General features: G+C 38.9%; 1 protein-coding gene across 1 annotated transcript; it reads left to right on the top strand.

Moving 5' to 3' along the window:
- Positions 1 to 16,965: 16,965 nt before the first annotated feature.
- LOC117128486 (aspartic proteinase A3-like) lies at positions 16,966 to 18,129 on the top strand. Its single transcript, XM_033281004.1, has 3 exons — positions 16,966 to 17,086; positions 17,178 to 17,230; positions 17,317 to 18,129. Exons 1-3 carry the CDS (start codon positions 16,985 to 16,987, stop codon positions 17,423 to 17,425), a joined length of 264 nt encoding a protein of 87 aa, XP_033136895.1. The 5' UTR covers positions 16,966 to 16,984; the 3' UTR covers positions 17,426 to 18,129.
- Positions 18,130 to 20,144: the final 2,015 nt, after the last annotated feature.

Raw genomic sequence — 20,144 nt, forward strand, 5'->3', positions numbered from 1 at the left:
AGTACAGCGACCACCGGTGAGGAACGTAATTGCCTGCGACAGATCACCATCCTCCCATGTGTGAGGTTGTTTCACAATTGGAGTCATAAATAGTTGATTAATCACAACGGGTGGAAATCGAAACGGCATCCCCTGATATAAACGCCCGCGTCCGAGCCGTATAGGTTAGAGATGCATTCTCTAACCACCTTTGGACAGAAAGGCCGCACATGCAATACAGTGTACATCCACCCAACATTTTCTACTATTGAGCGAGCCTCAGCAAATCCCGGATCATCTAACACTAACATCCCCTGGACTAAAAACCCTCGTATGCAAAGTTGTTGATACTTACTGAAGCTTACTTCAGTTAAATGACGATTAGACCATGGGTTTGGCACCGGTGTGCCGGCGATAAAAAACCCCCGACTGGCTTGTAGCCGCGCTTCAAATGTCATAAAACGAGGTTCTTCCTCGGCCGGCTCAGGTGAGGAACTTGAGCGGTAATCTGAACTCGTGGTGCTGTATTCACGACGGCTGAGATGGGTGGAGGCAGATGACGAAGTCGACATTTTTAGGGTTTCAATTTTTTTTTTCTGAAATTGGATCTAGAAGATGAGTACGAAGGAGAAACAAATACAGTTTCCGAGAGGAGATAGTGGATTTTGAGCAGAGCAACCGTTAAGTCGGTCTAACTTCCTCATTAATGAAAAAAGTTGATGAAGGGACCACCAACGCAACGAAAACATAATCTTTGGGCCATACGTGTTTAAATCCCAAATTAAGTTAGGCCCAAAACTGAATCCAGCAACCGGGTTGATTTAAGCACCGGTGTACAATGATAAATTGAAAGTAAGATTTTTAGCGTATATAATGATTAAATGTATTTTCATTGGAATGATGCCGTTGTAACTAAATTGTAAAAGTCAATATAGCCGTTCTTAGTCATTTTAAACGAATATAGCCGTTGTATATGGGTTGGAAAAGATTATAACGGTTAGAATTAATTCCTATTTAAGGAGCTGTGCCTCCCTCGCACTGTACTCGCAACACATTGAAATTTTTTTAAAATCCACCAACTAAGTGACCGATTGGTAAATGACGGATATGGCGGATCCTTACTATGCGGAGATGAAGCAGTACAAACGGGATGCTGACTGGCTCTTTCCTTGCATGTATGCCAACTACTGCATTCCTAAGAAATGTACGTGCGGTGGTGCTGTAACGGTCGAAACTGACGAGAGAGGAAGAAACTACTATGTATGCAAGGTTTTTGAGGTTAGAATGATTGAAACGCTAATCAATAGTTCGAAATTTTTTTAACTTCCGTCAATCACATAAATATTATTTTCCTTCTAGGACGATGGTTTGCACATCCGACATGCCTGCCTTGACGCAATCGAGGAAGAGTTTGATGTGATGAAAAGTAAATTTCGCGAGGAGGTCTCGCTCCACCGTAAGCTGCAATTTGAGGTTGAGGAAATGCGTAAGGATATCCAAGAGCTTAAGAATTTACTGATGAGGGGTCGCTGATCGAATCTTATCTTCAATTTAAAATTTGTGCCGTGTTTGATGTAATGTTATATAATATCTTTTGTAATGTATGTGGGGATGTTTATCGGAACAATTGTGTCATTTACGGTGGGTCTTTTTTGAATAATGGGTCAAAAATATACAACGGTTGTATAACACGAAACGATGCCTAACTATGTTTAACTTATTTCCCACAAACATATAAATAGAACGAATGGTTCGGTTGTTATTGAACACACAACCTTAAAATGAAGCAAGGAGATTCTACAGTTAGAGAATACAATACATTGTTCCTAAAATCCGGACTTCTTGAAATACACCAATAGGAGACCTTGGTAAGGATCTATCGAGATGGTTTACGCGAGGAGATACGGGCAGAGCTTGGGTTGCACGTGTTCTCAACCATTGACGACATAATGCAGGCATCTTTAGATGTTGAAGAGGGTGATGAATCTGATGAATCTGATGAATCAGGGAACCGGTCGAAGGAGAAATCCCGAAGCGGAGAATGTGAGACGTCGGGTGATACCGATGGCTCTACAACTGAATCTGACGAATCGGAGAACCGGCCGAAGAAGAAAGCCCGAACCGGAGAAGATTTCCTTGAGAACTTAGACGGAGAGGAAGAAGATCCCGGCCAGGCGGATGACAATGATGCTTTTTACGACAGTGACGGGTCTGTTCCGCAGGGGGTCGAAGGGAGCGATGAGGAATCCGATAGTAAGGTTGATCTTGAAGACTATAAGGAATACCTTGAGGAACATCACAGGAGCGAGTCCGAGTCAAGTCGAGAATCCAAGTGATCAGAAATATGGCAATAGATTTATATGTATTAGATTTATATCAACTTAATTTATGTATTAGATTTATATGTGTGCTACAATATGTTCTACACTTTAACAACAAAAAAATGTACACCTTTGATAATATTAACTAAATTTATGTATTACATATTACCGAGATGGGTATATCTGCATAGATTTTAAAAGCAATCATAATTAACTATAGATTTTAAAAGCAATCATAATTAACCATATTACCGAGATGGGTATACCTGCATAGATTACAATCATAAACCCGTACACCTGCCGCTTACATCCTTACATACCGTACCTCTATCAAAATTAACCATATATTGAAATAAATATAATATATAAGCACAAATAAATAGTGTCTGCAATTTAGCTACACAATGAATTGTACACCGTTTAGAATAAGTTGTACACGTTTAGTTATTTAAAGTATGTTGTATACATGGATAGACTTTAATAAAAAAGTCAATCGGAAACACAGTTTTAGTCCACAATAATGTATCTGTACTCTTTCTGTTGTAAGACCGACGCATCATTCGGCCCAATGTAACTGGTATTGAAGAATGAAAGTTGGTGTAAACAATTGTCATACCCGTTAAACGGTTAATTGTCCTCATACCCGTTAAACGGTTAATTGTCCTCATACCCGTTAAACGGTTAAGTATTTTTATCTTGCATCATTTCGTTTCGTCCCTATGATACTCCTTCGCTAGTCACATCATTTCATCTCAGTTTGTTATGTAAACCTCGATTATAAATAGGGTTGACCCTATTCGCTTTTTGGAAGCGGTGACACATTCGAGTCGTAACGTAGAAACAGAAATCTCCTAAAAATGGAACAATTTCCTATACTCAGCCTCCCGACAGAGGTCCAGGGGTTAGTCGTTAAACGCGTGGCACATAACTCCTTCGAAGATCTTTTCAGCCTCCGCGCTACTTGCAAGGCTATGCGTTCGTTGGCAGACGATGAAGACGTTTATGCTTCGTTCGATTTGTTTAAATACCCGTGGAGGCTCCGCGGGTTTAGGGTCCGTTACCTAATGAGAAGATGCTATGCCCAGGAAAACCCAAATACACTTTACATCAAGGGCGTTGAGTATTTTTACAGACGAAATATGTACGTTGAGGGTCTTGATTTGATGAAGAGAGCAGCCGATGCTGGATTCGAGCGAGCCTCATATACCTACGCCATGACAAGCAAATTATGGGATGATGATGGCGACCAATTCAGGGGATTTTCAAGAGACTACGTCGCTAAGATCGGACTGCTGGTAAGATCCTCGGCTGGATTGTGGAATTGGGACCATAACGACTACTTCAACATAAGGAGGCACGTCTTTATATCAACCGTCGCACCAATATTTTACAGCTGTCCTTGTTCTCATCTATTGGATGGACATTGGGCATTATGGGACATCGACAATAGGAAGGCTGAAGACATGTGTAACCGGTGCTTCTGGATAAAAGAGGTTAGTCTTTTTCTACGCGACTTCAAGGCATCCACCGGTCATCCAAACTTTGAAACGTGGCATTAAGACTTGTTGGATGGTGGTAATGTTCGTGCACACTACTCGATCCTACGTACACCGTTTTTAAATTGTTGCACACCAACTAATATTTCTAATCTTTCGAAGAGAATACTATTATGTCAATTGAAACGTAGGATACTATTATGTCAATTGAAACGTTGGATACTATTACGTCAATAAAAAACTTGCACACCATATATAAAAGTTGCACACCATATGTCTACCGGAATAGATAATACAAAATAAATGCAACAAGATATTATATTAAAGTTTCTCAATAATTTTCTTGAGTAATGCAATCTCCTCAGCGTTTTTCTTCAAGACTTTCTCCATCTCGTGGATCTGATAACGAAGGTGTGCAATCTCACCGTCGTTTTTTGGGCATCTTGGTCAATTCGATCGATCCGATATTCAACACGACCTAAGCTACGTATCATGGATTCGTGGTCGTCAACTGTTTCCTTCAAACGTCGGGTTTCGTCTTCGATAGCGGCGGTCCATTCTTGCTTTATGTGCAACCCGTCATTCTGGAAATAGGATTACAACTTACCTTTAAATCTTTGGAAGCAAAGACAACAATTACATAAAAGATTACAACTCACCTTGAAATCTTTGCATACAAAGTATTTCTTCGGAATGGCGGCCGTTTCTGTAGAGATCTGAATGATAATTGCGCTTCCGCAAGGACAACGATCCGGGATTCCAAAGTTGGAGTCGTTCACAGCGTAAAGCATGTATACGAGGCACCATCCGAGCTGCTGGAAGTCGACATCGAGGGAATTTTGCTGGCAAAGAAGAAAGGGAGGTGTTATTAGGTCGAAGTTGGAGAAAGGAGAAAGGGAGATGTTATTAGGTCGAAGTTGGAGAAAGTGCTCGTCACTGTGCACTTTATTTCAAAATTTAAATTAAAGTAAATTGAAATATCGGTCCGGGTTGCCCAAAAATCCGGCCCATTCGAAACCCTAAGCCCGACCCATTTACATTTCTTCCCAAAATTCTTTTCTCCAATTCGATTTCAGTCCTTTTTTGGTGTTCATTAATTTTCTCCATCTGGGAAGAGATATGGAATTCGGTGGCAGATCATAAGGGAAAGGGAAAGGGAAAGGGAAAGGGAAAGGTTAATGAAACCGATGTGCGTTGTTTCTGTGCGTTGCCGGCGAAGAACTGTAAATCTTGGACAGACAAAAATCCTGGTCGGAGGTTCTACGGGTGTGAACGCTGGAAGGTAGAATAGTAGTATTGTGTTGTTATTTATGGAAAGGGTTTTCATTTCGTTTATCTTGTAGACTCCACTTGATTGTGGGTTTTTCCAATGGATCGATGAGGAAGAACCTTTCGGATGGCAAAAGCAAGCTCTAATTGAAGCTAGAGACGAAATTTTGGAACAAAAGCGGACTATCATGGAATTGAAGAAGACCATTTCGCACCTCCAGAGTGATTTGGGCAAAAATGCAGAAATAGAGGAAGACATCATTAACGGGTTTCTAAATATGTGAAGAGATGTTTAATTTGTCCTGCAAGCTTGTATTCTGGTATCTCAACATCTGCTGTAAACGTGTTGCACTTTTGTAATGTTGGTTACGAAGACAACTAATGTGTTATAACCTATGAATTAGTTATTTAAATTTGCAAAGAAATTGTTCCAACATAAATTATATGTAGTATTGGGATCGAAGAACTACATTTGAGAGGAAATGGCAGATGTTAAAACATAAATGACATAGGAGAAAACCAGAGAGATTTCCCTGTCAATAATATTTAAAGGATGTTTGAAATGTTGACGCAAATCCAAAATAGCCTGCAGTTTTTGCAATCACCTTCTAAGTTGTCTGCGTAATCATGGCCATACACGCACCTGGGTGTCTTGATAACGCCATCATCCGGGAACTTGAAAGATTCCCCATATTTGTTGCAGTTCAGGGCTTCCGCTCCAAAGGCTTTCAATTGGTTCTCTATGGATTCTCCCATTTCAGAAGTTTCATCCGATCGAAGGTCATGGTGATATGCTGCGAACAGCTGAAACACTTTGCTCGCTTCCTTGTCGTTGCCAAGACAAACATTGAATATGGCGACAGCTAGGGTTGAGAATCCATGCATTGGGACATTTGGTTCCAATATTTTAATACTCTCCTCAAGTTCTATGCTCGGTTCTGTAAGGAGACCTTCATAGTAGATTGCCTTTCTGTTGCCAGCACTGACACACTTGAGATGAAACTCCCGGAACTGACAACCTTGGCGTATTTGACATGTGACGAACCCGTCCTCCATTTCACTAACATCGCACTTCTTCAAGACTGAGGGCTCGTGTGCGAGGGCGTAACCGCGTTTTCCAGCCCGCAGAAAAGGGCCAAGATTGTAAAATGATTCCTCTCCGACAAGCTCAATGATTTTGCACACAATTTCCTGGGGAAGATATGGGAGTACGTGAGCTTCCATACTATTGGGGTCACTTGTTGGAGTTTTTTTATGGTCTGTTTTATGGTAGATATGAGAGGGATTATAGAAATTTAATACACAGGTTTGTAGATAAAACGTGTGAGGTTAATACGAAAATTTATTGTCCCACCCACATTTGAAACCTAACACTGTCAAATCATGTTTTAAAGCGGCCATAATGTACTTGTAAACAATTAAAAAATCCATTATTTCGTTTGCAAGTTAATGCGTCTCCTCGCTATAATGACTTATAGGGTGTGCAAGTTATTTCGTTTGTCTCGGTATAGGGTCAATGCGTCTCCTCGTTATAATGACTTATACGGGCGTGACCATCGTAAATAGACAATCTTTCGTTTGCCTCCGTCCACTCACTATAATTACTGAATTTTGGACATCATTTGCACAACGCTGAAAACACAATCTGGCTATAATGGCAGAGACAACTTTTCTAGATCTCCCTTCAGAAATCCAACAATTGATTGTCTCCTGCGTCGCAAAAAATTCCTTTCAAGATCTGTATAGACTCAGATCTACTTGTAAGTCAATGCGTGCGCTGACAGACACGCCTGACGTCTATTCTTTGTTTGATCTGTATAAATATCCTTGGTGGACAGGCTTGCGTGATACGTTGTTGAGAAGATGCTACGATGTTGAAACCCAAGTACTCTTTACATCAAGGGTGTTGAGTATTTCTACGCCCTACAACGCCATGAAGAAGGTCTTGCTTTGATGAAGAGAGCAGCGGATGGTGGATACGAACGAGCGTTGTATACCTATGCAATGACTCGCAAATCTACTGGGAGGATGAGGAATGCTTCGCTAGTTTTACGAGAGAAGCAGTTGGTACAATTGGATGGCTTGTTAGAATGGATGATGTTCCGTGGGTGCCGGTCGTTAACGAGAGGTTCTTAACAAAGAAGTTCGTGTTCATGTCAACAGATCGACCGTTGTTTTATAATTGCCCCTGTGCACCTACGTTGGATTTCGATTGGGATCTCTGGCAGATGGAGTTAAGCAAGACTGAAGACATGTGTAACCGATGCTTCTGGATCAAAGAGGTTGGTCTTTTCCTCCGGAATTTTCGTTGCGCCATGAATTTTCCGGCCTTCGACACTTGGCAGTAATTATTATTTGTTGTAATGCATTACCACATTAAGCATTGTTCTAATTCCGTTGTCGAGAATAACATTCGCTGTCATTTTGGAAAGTGACGTATACCTTCAAAGCTAAGGAGACAAACTCCAACATCGGTCTATCATTTCTTTACTTATACAGTTATTATGAAAAGATAAGACTCGGTGTACAATATTACAACAAAGGTGTACATGATTTAAAAACCAAACAATGCGTTTTACATAATATAATACAAAAAACGTTACAAGGTCTAAGAAAGTCAACACATATGGTTGGTGTGAAATGTAAGACTTGGTGTGCATCATTATGACAATGGTGTACGAGGTTTTACTCTTTCCATAGTAAACATCAATTTTACTGTTTACTATGACTCCAATGCAACCCTTTCCATAGTAAACCCTTTCCAACATAACATTCGCTGTTTCCATAGTAAACAGCGAATGTATTTTGGAAAGTTTGACGGTATTGAGGTTTACCATAATAAACCCTTTCCAACATAACATTACTATGACTCCGGGTTTTACTGTTTCCATAGTAAACCCTTTCTAAATGATGTCCAAAATTCAGGTTCTAATTCCGTTGTCGAGAATAACATTCGCTGTAATTTTGGAAAGTGACGTATACCTTCAAAGCTAAAGAGACAAACTCCAACATCGGTCTATCATTTCTTTACTTATACTGTTATCATGAAAAGATAAGACTCGGTGTACAATATTACAACAAAGGTGTATAAGATTTAAAAACCAAACAATGCGTTTTACATAATATAATACAAAAAACGTTACAAGGTCTAAGAAAGTCAACACATATGGTTGGTGTGAAATGTAAGACTTGGTGTGCATCATTACGACAATGGTGTACGAGGTTTAAAGACCAAACAAAACGTTTCACTTTATATTGTACACCAAACTTTACAAGGTCTACCACCGACAATACATGTAGTTCATTTTGTTCAATGATGTAACTTTATATAATACAATCAAATATCACGAAAAATTCTAATTATAACACAATAACATTCGCAACCATTTTGTTCAATGATGTATACCTTCGAAAGTAAGAAGACTAAATCTAATCCTGGTCTATACAGTCTTTACATAAACCATTACCATGAACAGCTATGACTTGGTGTGCAACATTACAACAACGGTGTACGAGGTTTAAAAACCAAACAAAATGTTTCACGTAGTTACAACAATATTACAACAACGGTGTACGAGGTTACAAGGTCTACCAAAATCAATACATGTAGTTGGTGTGCAGCGTTTTAACTCAGGTGTACATATCTACAAATACCAAAGTCAATACCGTCAAACTTTTTGTTTCTCGAGGATCATAAACGCATAATCACACAAACACACCATAATTATACCATTAAGTTCCATTCGGTTCATACAAGCATAAGTACCATTGGGTTCGAACAACATTCTGACAAAGAAAACAACTTCAAGTTTACTCATTGTTTACTTTAGCATCGCCCACGAATTCTTCATAGCGCTCTTGAAATCTGTCAACATCTTTGTCGGTAATCCCACTCATTTCCTCCGTTAAGCCGATAGCATGCATCTCTATGAACTTGGCAGCACATGGCCCACAGTCGCCACCCCTTTTGTTGTGATAAATACCTTCTGCGCGGCTGCAAGAGTAAATTTGAAGACCTTCCTTCACCTTATAGCATTTATGCCCCGCATATTTTCTAATATATAAGGCAACGACTGTACAACCGAACACATATGTCCTTCCGCAACCTCGATCTCAGTATGAGGAACATAGGAATCAAATACCGTCACATGACCTTCATTCAGCTTAATGCAGAGACCAACACAGTGATCTCCACTCTAATTCATCGGGGTGTACACGGTGTCGACATCGCGGCCAAGTCCCAACTTCATTTTCTGCCCATTGCTCTTTCCTGTCACATGCTGTGCTACGTTTTTCCCCCATACGAACTGCAGCTTATCATTTTCTGCGCTAAAGGCACTCCAGTTTGACTGAATGGTTTTTATAAAGTACTGATCCAAGATCACCATCCTCTCCTTCTGTAGATAAATCCCGTGACGCCTCCACAACATATTCATTATCACATGCATGTGCTGTCCCAAATAAATATGTAACAAATATTAGTTACATAAGGTGACTGTCAAAGGTATAATGTGACGACGATGCAGAGCTTAATAGTACCTCGTCAAACATCAATTTCCCCGGTTCAACAATTTCAAGGAAGAAGTGATCACACACAGAGTGACCGGTAGCGATATCCCACATCCTGCAAATTTAACCAACAATCAGGAACTTATGCACGAGTGTATGTATATAACCTTAAAAAGAGTTAGAAACTTACTGCACGGGGTTTTCCCTCAAAATTTCGGCAAACTTCTTAAACTGTGCTCGATTCGTTTTGGCAATGGGTTTATACTCAACCTTCTCCTCGCTCTTAAACAACTTCTTCACCCTTGGGTCAGGGGTGTACACTCCAGAAATCTTGTTGGATCTCATGCGATGCCGTTTACCACCACTGGCCACATCTTCAGAGTCCGCATCCGTTTCAGCACACAGATCACGTCGGTTCTCTTGTATATGGCTATCAGTGGACATGTCGTCTTTACAACTGTCATATCTCTCTTCGTCCTCCCTCCCCTGTAATTCAGCGTTGATCTCCTTAACATTTGCTTCAACACCCGCCTTGGGAGGACCAACTTTTCCAACCGCCTCCACAGGCTTTGGAAACTCCATATTTGATGTTTCAACGGAGTCAACAGATTGGGGCTGTTTGTCTGCCGTCCTCGCTTCTTCACCACCGTCAGGATCCTCCTCAACGAACTCACCACCGTTTTCGGGATCCTTTTTCTAGACGGAGTCAGTAACCTATGTCAACAGGTGTACACCAAAAATAAAATGTGGATGTGTACACCAATAATAAAATGCACATCACCTGCGCAAAGTCAATCCCGGCCGGTGGTGTCATGCTGGCAGCCACCGACTCGTTTTCTTTTGGCTGTGCACCCTCTCCACCCCTCGGTGCCCTTATTTCCTGAAATTTCAAATCAGTTAATTACGCTCTCTGAGAATTGTCGAACAACAACAGACCTAAACCATTGCCTAAGATATAACTACCTCGTCCATCCCCGGGATTTCAGAGTTGATCTCCTTCACAAGTGCCTCAACAAACCCCATAGGAGCAGATACTTGTTCAAGCCTCTCTCCATCATTTTGATTTGATGTTTGACCGGACTCATAGCCCACCGGTGGAGAACCTCCCCATTTTTGAAGGCCCTCCCCACCTTTTGGAGCACTTCTTTCCTGCATCAAATCCGTTAATAACGCACTTCAAGTAATGTACAACAATAACATACCAAACTTAATGTGACAGATATAACTACTGTCTATGATATAATCAGTAGCGGACACGTTTCAATTCCGGTGGATGCAAGCTTAGATTTCGAGGAGGGGTTTTCATCCCATGAAGGATGAAAGGAGCGTACACTACCAACCGAACTGTAACAGTTCGGCTTTGTTTTCTCCCATGCGACTGGGGAGCCTTGCTCATACCAGTACGTTGGGTTTCTTTTCTGCCATGCCCCCGGGGAGGTTACCGCATGCTGGAAGGTAGAAGTAATCCACAAATATTCACAACTATTGTTATTACCACTACTTAGCCAAACAATACACAACTAATTAAGATGCAAACGAACCTCTGCTGGTAACACATAGGACTCAGGCTCAACATCTAATACATCTCCAAACAGGACGAGGGCATTCGATTGTGTTTCTTGCTGCTGACCACCCCCCCCCCCAGCACTGGGTTAGAAGTCTAAGCAATAACACAACAATAAAACTATTTATCACATTACCTGATCTCCTTTGTTTCCGCCGGATGGTGGAAAACGAGCATTGTCAGACTCGTTTTCTTTTGCATGATCATCATCATTCTGGTGACCACTATCTCTCTCAGATGAGGGTGGGTTGTTTCTTCTCACTTCCTGGAAAACGGCAAAGGTGTCAGGACAGTAAATGACCACGAATTTGTATATTATGCGAAAAAATAACTTCGGCGTACAACCTTTGTCACCTCCTTTCCACCTCCAGATCGACGCCGAGGCAACGTTTTTTGCACACCAAGCCGAGTGCCAACCGTTTTCCTTTTTTTCCCCTTCCTGTTTCGCCCCTCGGTTTCACTCACAATACTATCATCAGGAGACGGAGTGCGACGCACCTGCGCATCATCGATCGCTTTCCTCTTCCTAGCGTTGCGTTTGCTCCCCTCGGGCAGACTTAAACTCTTGCAAATCAGTGTCCGCAACTCTTCAATATTGTTCTCCATCCCCTCAAACCGCTGGGATATCCAATGTTTTAAATTTTTCATGCGTACACCTCTCTGAGCATTGACGATTCCCTTCTCCGCTGTTTCCAGAAGAAGAAATCTCTTCAACTTCAATGGGCACTGCATTACGCGGTCGCAATTTTCTCACGTGTACGGGAGTGGGACAAGCTCCCTCCTCCTGCGCAGCATCTGGAACCTTTAACTTGGGGGAAAACAACTCGTCACCACCTGGAAAATCCTCAGGTTTGAATGTTTCCCCACAAAGCAACTTCTGCACCAAAGAAGTTACTTGTCTATCTTCATTCTGGTCCAGCAACATCAGCCGTTCCTCATCAGGAATCACGGTGAAGTGGACAGAGAGCTGTAGACAGGCAAAAAGCAATGGAAGACACGTTAACACCAAAAGCCGTAACCGTTTTACTTCACTGTATTTTTGCATCCGCTGTATTTAAAACAAAGGGAAAACAAACCTACATCTGGGTCTTCCTCGACAGCGACTATGTCGTTGACTGTGAGAATAGTCGACGGCAAAGAGCAAGCTCCGGGGGAATCAATGAAAGTGGCGGTGTTCCCTGCGTCGAGAATTTTCTCCAATAGCAGAGGCACAACATCAAATAAGAACAACTGCAGAGCAAGTGGAAACCCATAGCAAACTGTTGTCTTTTGCGATAGCCGATCACGCATCACTTGCAGTGGGTTCTCACGTGGTGCGACAACAAGGGGAGGCAGGAAACATGGCACGGTCGTCAAGAACGACTCTCGACCCCATGGATACGCCAAAAAGCTCTCAACGTCTGACAGCATCTCAACGTACATGGGCGTTAGTTTAAGATCTTTGCTACTGGGGAAGAGAACACCATCAACCAACGGGATCAAAGCCAAAGGGAGCCGTTTCTACACAGCTAGATATTTATTTCCCAACATGCGCAGTACACTCAGGACTGTTATCTTACCGACAGCCGTATCAAAGAGCTTGTTCCACATCGTCGGAGGAACATATTCAGATGCTTCCGAATCCTGAACATCGAAAGCTCCGCAGTTCAAACCTGTAACGTCTCGGAATTCATCCAGCGAGAAACGGAGTGGATCGGGCCCGAAGGTGAACCAGAACTCGTGTCTGCGAGCCGTAACTAGCTGTCGGCTGAGGAGGCAGCCAATGAGCTTCGTAGAGTTCTGGCAGCGTACAACGGGAAGCTCAAACAGCCTCCAAAACTGGGAAGCCATCAAAGTGTCCATCGCATCTGTCCCCCTTAGAGCAGCAGCAACAGAACCGATGACGTGTGATTTTGAGTAGATGTTTACTCGCAACTTTGTCGGGTACGCACCATATGCGAACAGTCTCCGGGGAAACACAGATGAGGGCACCCCATCAGAGAATTGTCCCCCTGAGGAATCACCACCACCGGGGCCGTCCTCAGATCCAGAATCTACAAACGAACAAAAATCGATAACTCAAATAAATGGCTTCAAACAGAAAATGGTGTCGACTAATCAAGAGACAATAAAACCATTACTAAAGAATCTCTCCGATGACATGCAAAGACGGAATCCACATGAACGGAGGTGGACGAAACACATACCCGGATAGCGCTGCTGTTTCGCAGGAGGGCACTCCGGGAGCTCCTCGCCAGCCGATCTGGTCCGACGACGAACGGTTGTCTCACTTTGCATGGACATCGTCATCACTACAGGCGTCGTCTGGGGTCTAATTATCGCCGGGGAAGATTCTCCAACGGCTGCGACAGGCTAGGGAATACAGGTGGATCTAGGTCGAAAGACGAACAGTCCTCTCAGTCTTTCCCAGTAAAAGAATTTACCAGAAAGTCGTTTACCGCCCAGTGTAGGTAAGACGACGAAGTTAATGACCCGGGTTTTTCGGAAACCGGGAAAGTCGACAAAACTCTCACGTGCGAGAGAGGAGTGGCACTTCCGATATTCGGCAACTGGAGAAAGGATCGTTTCGTCTTTTGCTTTCAAGTTGCATTGGGTCACAAATACACGCGACCCATTTGCCGAATAAAAACTTCGTGCGGCCCAAAGCCCGAGTTACAAACTTGAAAGTGACCCACTTCGCCAATAAATTCAGTATTTTAGTAAGTTATAATGAAGATACTAGATTTTGACCCGCGCTTGAAAAGCGCGGGTTTATTTTTGAAATTAAATAAATTCTTTTTATATAAGAGATAATGTATAGGTTTGAGTACATTTATCCGAGTGCACTAAACCGTACCAAACTGGGAAAAAACTCAAAATTAAGCTGAATTTCATAAATAATCGAGCATAGAAAAAATAGAAACCAAAGTAAGGACCAAATTAGTACTTAAAATTTTAAAATATAAATTATATAACCTATTAAACATAACTAAACCATTAAAAATTTATACTATTAATAGAATTATATGTGGTAATGATCACATTTAAATAATCTATCATATATTCATATGGATTTATTGTTAGAGCAATTATATAATAGATTATGAGAAAATAATAAATGAATTCATTTAAATTATGTAAAGTATTTATATAGTTAGAGAAATATAAGTTAAGACCAAATAAATAGTTAAGTCTAATGAAATGGTCTAACAACCTTGTTTAAGTAGATTTTTTAGGAGTGATTCTCTTTTAATAGTATAGATAGATAGTTAGAGAATAAATGAAATATGGTTTTTTAGTAATGGTTCATTTTTTAAAATATCACACATGAATCAAGGTTGTGACTTTTGTTTTAATATATAAGACTAGGTTAAGACCCGCGCCTTGTTTATAACCTTGTTTATGTTCTTGCGCGGGATGAACATTATATATATAAATTATTTTATATATTATATGTTTATAACATATTATGAAATAATAAATATATATTGAATAATTAAAAAGTCATTATCTACTACTTATATAATTAAATTGGTGCGAACATATAAACAAATTTTATAAATCGAAGAAATATTTTTTTTCTATTTGATATGATATATAATTAAATTTAAATGATAGTAACATATATATGGTATATTTTAATATTAAAATTTATTAAATGATGCTTTTTGCTAATATTTTTTTTTATCATTTGTATCTGTTATAGCAAAAAGTCTAAATTAGTGATAACAAAATTTTCACTGTGGGATTAATGGTTTAAGTACTTTATAATATTTTAAAAACTTAAGTTGTCAATATTTTTTTAAATCTTTTATCAAAAAAATGTTCAAAGTAAATTTCGAAATTAAGATATTTATGTATTTTTATATGGAATATAGTTTAATATAAAATGATACATATATTTATATATCTTTTATTTTTGATACTTATTAAATGAGACTTTCAAGTTATATTATTTTTTAATTATTTGTATCATGTCATAACAAAAGTTTTAAATCATAGATCACAAAATTTGAATGTGAAACTTTTAACAGTTTTAGTAATTTATACTCGTTTTTAAAAATTCAAAATATAATATATAAATAATTTTTTAAATTTTTATTATATGGTTACTATGATTGTTTAATTTATTTTAATAGCTTAAAATTAAACAAATATAATTATAATACACACTTATTTTTATCAAATCTTTATTATTCAAAATCATTAATTGTCATATATACTTTAGCCACATTAGACAATTCCGTAATCTTATTTAAGAAAATAATGAAGCACATTAATAATGTATTTATTGTGGTTTAATAAAAAGCTTATATATATTTAGATGGACCAACCTATTTCTCTAAAGATTCTAAGAATCATTCTAGTGATGACACATGGCTACAAAAAAAATATTGCAATGCTTCTCAAATAATATATAGGGTATACGCATGAGATAAAACATGATCTGTTTGTATCAACAAAGGGTCATAGTCCACATGAGTCGTGCTCTTTGAAAAGAAAAAAAGAGTCATTCTCTTTGTATTCAGAGGCAACCCCAAGTATAAGATTGGAAGCTGATCAATTAGAATTTCATGATTTCTGTCAACTCTTGAAGTTTATGAGACGTTCTTCCAGTAATATAAAAAGCTGCTTTGCTCAAGTTAATAGCTAAACCTATTTTTCAAAATCTTGTATAACCGAAACAATACTATTAAGAAATGCAATTTATCGATCTGTGGAAACTAAATCATCTGCAAATCTCAGTTGCGTGATGTTCAAATCTCTACACTTATGCTGATAAGCAATATTTCCTTCTTGAATTACCTTGTGTGGTGAAAGAGGATATTAATGAAACAAAATTAGAGATAATGAAACTGCTGTCCTATTTGTACTTGTAGAGAATCCTAACTTAATTTTTTTTCTTCATAATTTGAATTTTAGAAACAATAGTCTAGACAAGAATAAACTATTGTGCTTAAATTCATTAATGTCATAATCAAGAATCTTTCGGTATTATATTTTTGTTAATTACAATTATATATTAACATTTTGGTATTTTTATAGAAAATTTATTTTCAAACTAATTCACCCTCAACATGCTTTTGGATTCACCCTTCTTGGTACAGCTGCTCAACTCCTTAGAAACTCATAACGAAATCTATGCAATTTTTAGTGATATTCCCGATCTTTTGTTCTCTGTTATATATTATTTTGTTTGATTATATCCCTCATTCATCTTACTTTGAAGCACACTTCCTGACAAAAAAGCTTTGTTTGCTTTGGACACTATAATTTAGTTACTTTAGATAACAAATTAAATTGTTGATAAAAGAACAGAACCATTTTAAAATTTCAGTTGCAATATATCATATATGGTAGTCGTGATAGTGTGTGGGGTGTTCTAAGGGAATGAGATTGGAACTCACTCTCAAAGACTTATCGAGTACACGGATATGTTATGCTTGCCAAATAAGAAAGTTACTAACCTCAAATTCAGTGGCTTAGAGAGGGGCTCTTGAACAAGACATCTTTCATTCAGTGAGTCTTTTCTCTTCTCCCTTGAAAGAATTATTATAAGAGAACCATTTTATAATCTTATACACGAGAAGTTTTGTTTTCCGATTTGTCCCGTAATTTATCATTAATACAAGAGTTGGTAGCCAAACTTTTTATCAACCTTGGCAGAGTTAGGCAAGGAGGAGAGGGTCAGCTGAACCCCATGACTTTTGCAAAATTTTGTTTACATGCTAGAGTTTGTTAATATATAATGAAAGATTTGGTTAACTCATGTTTATAGCAACATATGAAAAGATGTAGATTATTGCACTATTTAGAACTTGAAACATGCTGAATAGTTTCTATTTGTTGTCTAGAGTGTCATCACAATGATCAATCATGCGATTGGAGCAGTAGGAGTCGCAAGCAAAGAGTGCAAAACCGTCATATGTCAATATGTAAAAACGATGTTGAACTCCCTTTTATCTCAGGTTGAAGTTACAACTCATACCAAAACATTCACACTTATTTATAAACAACACAATCTTGAAATCAATACTCTGAATCTTTTTTGAGTTACAGGCGGATCCTAGGAAGGTATGCTCACAGATAGGACTCTGCGGTTTCAATGAGAGGTCAGTGAATTACATAATCCTTGTAGAAGGAACATCTCTGGTTCGTTAGTTAGCAAACTTAAAACTGATTCATGTTTTGCCTGCAGAATGGGGATTAAGTCAGTTCTAGACGATGGAACATCAGATCTTATAAACGAAGCGATGTGCAGCGTTTGTGAAATGGCAACCGTGTGGATGCAGAGTGAATTGAGGTGAGTTTAATCTTGAGAGTCTTGAAGCCATTTTTTGGACATAAAACATGTTAAAATGTAATATCCTTGAAACTTTTCTTTAGCTATGTGACCATATACCAAGTCCGAACCAACAATCAGCAGTGAACTGCGAGAAGGTTTCGTCCATGCCAATAGTCACATTCACCATTGGTGGCAAACCCTTTGATCTCTCACGTCAAGATGTAACTACTCTCATTACTCTCTTTAGATTTCAGCTTACTAATATCATGACAAGGAGTTTAAACTAAAGTCTTTTCCATTTTTTTCACCGAGCAGTATATATTCAAGATTGGGGATGGAGTTCAGGCTCAGTGCACAAGTGGTTTCACTGCCATGGATATCCCTCCACCTCGTGGACCTCTCTGGTAATCTTCATTGGCAAAATCTAATCTACTATAACAAAGAAAAACAACTCAAATGGGTTTACTCTAAAGTTTTGTAATTATGCAAACAATGCAGGATCTTGGGTGGTATATTCATGGGACCATACCACACTGTGTTCGATTATGGGAAAGCAAGAGTTGGATTCGCCAAATCTGCTTAAAGAAATATCTCATTTTAAAACCCTTTGTTAATATGATGTTTGTGAATGTGTTTAAATCTTAAATGGTTGTAATAACTTAAAAGCATTGCTATCCTAGAATGGTGTTTCATCTTAAATACATATTCTTAAGGTTTTACCTTTTATATTTACCGTCTAATCTCTAGTTAGCAAAAGACTAATCAAACAGGTGGGATCATGATATGGCTCCCAACCACTCGCCCGAGACAAACAAACAAAAATCAAAACAACATTTACCCAGACCTTACAGTTGATTCTCTCATCAATCCAGCTTCGCGAACTTGAAATTCACACGCAATTCGGGCATTGGTGGATCCCCATGATGTGAAAATCATAGAAAACATACCACTGAGTAGAACTCAGATGGAACATAGGGATGGATGGCATTTCACTAATAATGGAAAATACTCGGTCAAATCAGGATATCAAGTCGAATGGGTTTACCCGGATAAAGAAACACCACCAGCAGTGTTGGGACCACAATTGACATACTAAAAGCATTCTCCTGGAAAGTATGGTGCCCACCGCATTTTTTATGGCAATTGATATCAAGGTGTATAGCAGTCAAGAAAAATCTGTGAGCAAGAGGAATACAAGGAGATATATGTTGTGCTAGATGCGGGACTTCAGAAGAATCAATAAACCATGTATTTTTTTAATGTTCTCCAGTGCGTCAGGTTTGGGTAATATCAAAAATACCATCAAATCTAATTATTTTCTCCACTAGTTCTCTCTTCACAAATATGGACCATCTATTTTGGAGAGTTGTTCCGCAAATGGATGATCATCAATTTGCATGGATATTATAGCACATTTGGAAATGAAGGAATAACAAAGTTTTCAGTAATTTGGACATTGATCTCAGGGAAACATTTAGAGTGGCGGAAACAGAATCTACACTTTGGGCTGAGGCACAAGTATTGGCATACATAAGATGGCACAACATGTTGAGGCTACGAACCTACCATCAATTTCAGGGCGATGGTGGTTTACAGATGGATCTTGGAAATATAACGAGTTGTTTTCAGGAGAAGGTTGGTATAACACACTAGAGGTTGATGGTTTGATGGGGACAAGAAACGTAAGGGAGAGTCTCTCACATCTTCATTCGGAGGTGGAAGCATTAATATGGACAATGAAGTGTATGAGGAATTTACGTCAGTTTCAGGTCACGTTTGCAACAGATTGTTCTCAATTGGTGAAGTTGGTTTTGGAACCATAAGAATGACCAGCTTGTTCAAGTTATTTGGAAGATATTAACATCCTGATAGAAAATTTCTTCAGCTCAGAGATCATTCATGTACCACGAACGCAAAATTCTAGGGCAGACAGTCTAGCACGCGGTATCAGGAAACAACCGTCTTTCGTCTTTGTAGAGTTACCAGCTTGGTTCACATCGTCAATATGAGTCTATATTTGTTGATGACAAAAAAAATAAACCTTTTTTTTATTTTTAAACTGAAACCTTAACTATATTCATTATTAATAAATAAATTTAAGAAATCAGTCAATATTATTATTTAGTTATATAAAATTAAAAGTTTTATTTGATTAATATTTAATTATTTTGCAAAATAGTAACGGCATGGTCAGCTATATGTGGCCAATTCAAGAGTCACAACACCCAAAGGTCTTAAGATTTTAGACATGAGCAGTAATGTGGAGGGAAGCAAGACGATAGACAACATTGTCTACAGAGAGGCGTTCAAAGGCCTCCCAAAAACAACCGGTACGCTAACTACTTTCTCCACCTAAGCATTTGACAATTTCCTTGTGGTTTCAAGCTTTAACAGAAAAAATAAACATAGGAAGTATGGCTCTAACGAACTATCTGTCAACGAACCATGTGTCTCAACAGCTAGACTTTGACAAATCTATTTTTAAAAACAACATATTTATTGTCATCATAAAACTTGATTAAAACTGAATAACGATGCCCATTAACGCGAAAAGTGTGTCACATATTCTGTACACGCTGCACCACTGTCACCTTCATAGAGCTCGGCATTGTTTTTGTTTTGTATCCCCTGTCATCTTTTAAAACGTATATGACATGATCAGTTTTTAAACAAGCAGCAAAACAACAAATCAAAAATAAAGAATTCAAACCTACTCTCTTGCAGGTGTAACATACGACGCC

Source organism: Brassica rapa, chromosome A09, assembly GCF_000309985.2.
Source record: "Brassica rapa cultivar Chiifu-401-42 chromosome A09, CAAS_Brap_v3.01, whole genome shotgun sequence".
NCBI lineage: Eukaryota > Viridiplantae > Streptophyta > Magnoliopsida > Brassicales > Brassicaceae > Brassica > Brassica rapa.